Consider the following 3,943-nt stretch of genomic DNA (forward strand, 5'->3'; position numbering starts at 1 on the left):
CAGTCACTGGCTTTACTACTCTGGTGGAGAAAATTGCGCGGGAGCCCACGCCAATTTTTTCCGCCATTTAACCCTTTAATTTAATAGCTAGAACGGCCAAATTTTGCAAATACACACTACTAACATTAGTAGTGTGGAATATGCAGAAAAAATGGGGATATGAGATGGTTTACTGTATGTAATCATGTCTCAAATCATGTTGGGTTTAGGAAGGAGATAGCAAAAGCCGGCAATTGAATTACCGGCTTTAAAGCTATCTCGCGCTGTATGAAATATTAATATATATACATATATGTGTCTACTGACATATATATGTGTATATATATATATATATATATATAGTATATATGTTTTTATGGTTTTTTTTACACATGGATCCCTTGTATAGCCGTATGTTGGTTTTGCAGGCCTGCGAGAAAAACACGCAGTACGGATGCCATACGGAGGATGTCATGCGCAAAATACGCTCACACACCCTGCCTACGGAGGAGCTACTGACCACTATTTTGGGGACTTTTCTGCGTATTACGGCCGTAATATACGGACCGTATTGTCTTACGCCGAGTGTGACGTCGGCCTTACACAGGAGCTCTTGGCTCAGCTCTGTCCTCCTCCTCCGGACTCTTCTGTCCCCTCCAAACTTTTCTGACCCCTCCAGACTCCTCTATCCTAATCCCTCTAGACTTGTCTGTCCCTTCTTCTCCTGCCAAGCTCCTCTGTTCTCCTCCTCAGGACTCCTGTCTTTCTCCAAAATGTATAATCCTATCCAGACTCCTCTGTCCTTTCATTTAAGATGGGAGTTTCAAGGGTCACCAACAACTTTGTAACCTATTCGCCATTTATAGGATGGGAAATAAGGACTGATTGCTGTAAAAAAAAAAAAAAGCATAAAAAACCTCACCCTCCTTTTTTCTTGAAGTTCATGAAATCTGAGCTCATCGATGCAGAAGGAAATATTTTCAGTTGCGTTTCCTGTTTATCCTGTCCACCATGGCATCGGAGGATCTGCGAGAAGAGCCGAACTGCTCCATTTGTCTGGAGGTTTACAGAGATCCCATTACCCTGAGATGTGGACACAACTTCTGCCGGAAGTGCATTGATCAATTGCTGGGTACTCAGGACCAGGCTGGAGTTTATACCTGTCCTTACTGCAGAAACAGGTTCACATCGAGGCCTTCAACGGTGAGGAACAAGACTCTGCCCAACATATCCGAGCTTTTCCACTCTTCAGAGGCAGAAACAAGCACCAACTGGGTCTGCTGCGTTTACTGTGACCTACCCGTTGAAGCTGTGAAAACGTGTCTGCAATGTGAAACCTCCATGTGTGAGAGACATCTGAGGAACCACAACAGGTCAGTGCAACATATATTACTTGACCCCACCGCTTCCCTAGAGAATCGAAAGTGTCTCATTCATAAAAAGATCCTGGATTATTACTGCGCAGAGGACTCGGCCTTCATATGTTCCTCCTGTGGGTTGAGAGAACACCAAGGCCACCAGGTAGAGCCACTGGATGAATTGGTCAAGAAGAAACAAGAGGAACTGAGAAATGTTCTGGACAAAGTCAACTCAAAGACTGAACAGACTGAAGAAATAATCCAAAATCTGTACAAGGATGTGCCAAAAATCCAACAACGAGCAGAACATGTAACAAAGGGAATCGATGAAATGTTTCAAGAGATGAAGAGACAACTCAAAAACCTGAAGGAATCTCTCATCCGTGATGTGGTGACCAAGAAAGATGACCGTTTACTTTCTTGCTCTGATCTGATCCGGGAGGTGGAGAAAGAGAAGGAAGAGCTGCTCGTGAGTAAACGTCACCTCGAGGAGCTGTGTAACATGGCTGATCCGTATAAACTCTTACAAGAAGGGAAGCAGTCAGGCTTTCCGGATGGAGTCGTAAGAAGTTGTGTACCATCGTATAGTTCTGGGGACATGGATTTGAGTCTTATCTCACAAACCTTACACACAATATCTACTATATAAAGCTGATTAAGGCAGGGGTGGATTAAGGGAAGCCAGGGCCCCAGGCTGTTCACACACTGTGGGCCCCCCCCCGGTCATGTGACGGGGGTCATGTGACGGGGGTCATGTGATACCCGAACCAGATTATTCCAGAAAAATGGCCGGGCCCTACTCTACTGTAACCTATTAAATATTTGTTAAAATCTGCAATACAATTTAGGTATATCTTGACCAATAATATCACATACAAGGAACAAATACCACCGTACCATGACCAGACCACAAATTACAACCACAGTGATCGAATAATATCACATACAAGGAACAAATATCACCGCAGCATGACCAGACCACAAATTACAACCACAGTGATCGAATAATATCACATACAAGGAACAAATACCACCGCACCATGTCAAGACCACATATTACCACTTGGTGACCAAATAGCACATACAAGAGACAAATACCACAACACCATTTCCAGACCACATATTACCACCACATAGTGACTGAATACTACAATACTGATCAGTAAAAAAAAAACAAAAAAAACACAATACTATCACCATTAGTGCCAGTATTCACAGGAGATCTGTACTTAGTATGCAGTGTCTGTGTAGAGGTAATACAGTGATCACTGGTGACATTGTACACAGGAGCTCTGTATATAGTATAGAGTGTATAGTGTCAGTGTATAGGTAACACTGACTCACCAGTGACGTCTCTAGGTGAAGTCCTTCATCTTTCATCCAGCACAGACCGCCATCATTTCTCCCAGCCAGGACTCGTTTCTGAAGGAAATAACACAGTTATCTCGAGCTCCGCTTGTAGAACACATTACTTAATTTTTCACAACTTCTACATTACACCACATGAAGAGAAAAAGGCGATATAGTGTCACTCTGCACAGTAACAGGACCGCCCCCCCATTTAAAACAGTATACTCAAAAAATAAAATAAATACATCACTGCAGTAATAATATCCCTTAATTAGCCCCTATGGTAATACTATTCCCCACCCCATGTATTTCATTCCTCGCTCCAGCCATATGTTCTCCCATCCTGCACTCATGAGTATCCATCCTGCCCCATATGATCTCCCCATCCTGCCCCATCTGTCTCCATCGTATCCATCCTGCCCCATGATCCAATCCTGCCCCATGTCTTTCATTCTACCCCGTGTCTCCAATCATGCCCGTGTCTACATTCTGCCCATGCCTCCAGTCCTGCCCCCACTGTCTCCAGCAATCTGCCCCACTGTCTCCAGCAATCTGCCCCACTGTCTCCAGCAATCTGCCCCACTGTCTCCAGCAATCTGCCCCACTGTCTCCAGCATTGCCCCCCAGTGTGTCCTCCAGCATTGCCCCCCAGTGTGTCCTGCAGCAATCTGCCCCACTGTCTCCAGCATTGCCCCACTGTCTCCAGCATTGCCCCACTGTCCCCAGCATTGCCCCACTGTCCCCAGCATTTCCCCACTGTCTCCAGCATTGCCCCACTGTCTCCAGCATTGCCCCACTGTCCCCAGCATTGCCCCACTGTCTCCAGAAATCTGCCCCACTGTCTCCAGAAATCTGCCCCACTGTCTCCAGCAATCTGCCCCACTGTCTCAAGCATTGCCCCCAGTGTGTCCTCCAGCAATCTGCCCCAGTGTCTCCAGCATTGCCCCAGTGTGTCCTCCAGCATTGCCCCAGTGTGTCCTCCAGCATTGCCCCAGTGTGTCCTCCAGCATTGCCCCCAGTGTGTCCTCCAACCTGCCCCAGTGTGTCCAGCATTGCCCCCCAGTGTGTCCTCCAGCATTGCCCCCTAGTGTGTCCTCCAGCATTGCCCCCCAGTGTGTCCTCCAGCATTGCCCCAGTGTGTCCTCTGTTATGTTTGCTAATGACAGGTGTTATGAAGGCAATCCAGAAACACAGTGTGCTTAGCGATCAGAGCGCACACAGTGATCTGACAAATACCCAAAAATACAAGAACGAGC

At 46.4% G+C, this 3,943-nt stretch overlaps 1 protein-coding gene across 1 annotated transcript; it reads left to right on the top strand.

Annotated features, from left to right (window-relative positions):
- Positions 1-990: 990 nt before the first annotated feature.
- On the top strand, positions 991-2,016 carry LOC138666383 (E3 ubiquitin/ISG15 ligase TRIM25-like). The gene has a single exon (XM_069754610.1). It carries the CDS (start codon positions 991-993, stop codon positions 1,984-1,986), a length of 996 nt encoding a protein of 331 aa, XP_069610711.1. The 3' UTR covers positions 1,987-2,016.
- The last annotated feature ends 1,927 nt before the right edge of the window (positions 2,017-3,943 follow it).

Source organism: Ranitomeya imitator, chromosome 2 (genome assembly GCF_032444005.1).
Source record: "Ranitomeya imitator isolate aRanImi1 chromosome 2, aRanImi1.pri, whole genome shotgun sequence".
NCBI classification, from domain to species: domain Eukaryota; kingdom Metazoa; phylum Chordata; class Amphibia; order Anura; family Dendrobatidae; genus Ranitomeya; species Ranitomeya imitator.

Coding starts and splice junctions, on each gene's coding strand:
- LOC138666383 (XM_069754610.1), top strand. CDS start 991: ATGGCATCGGAGGATCTGCGAGAAGAGCCGAACTGCTCCATTTGTCTG.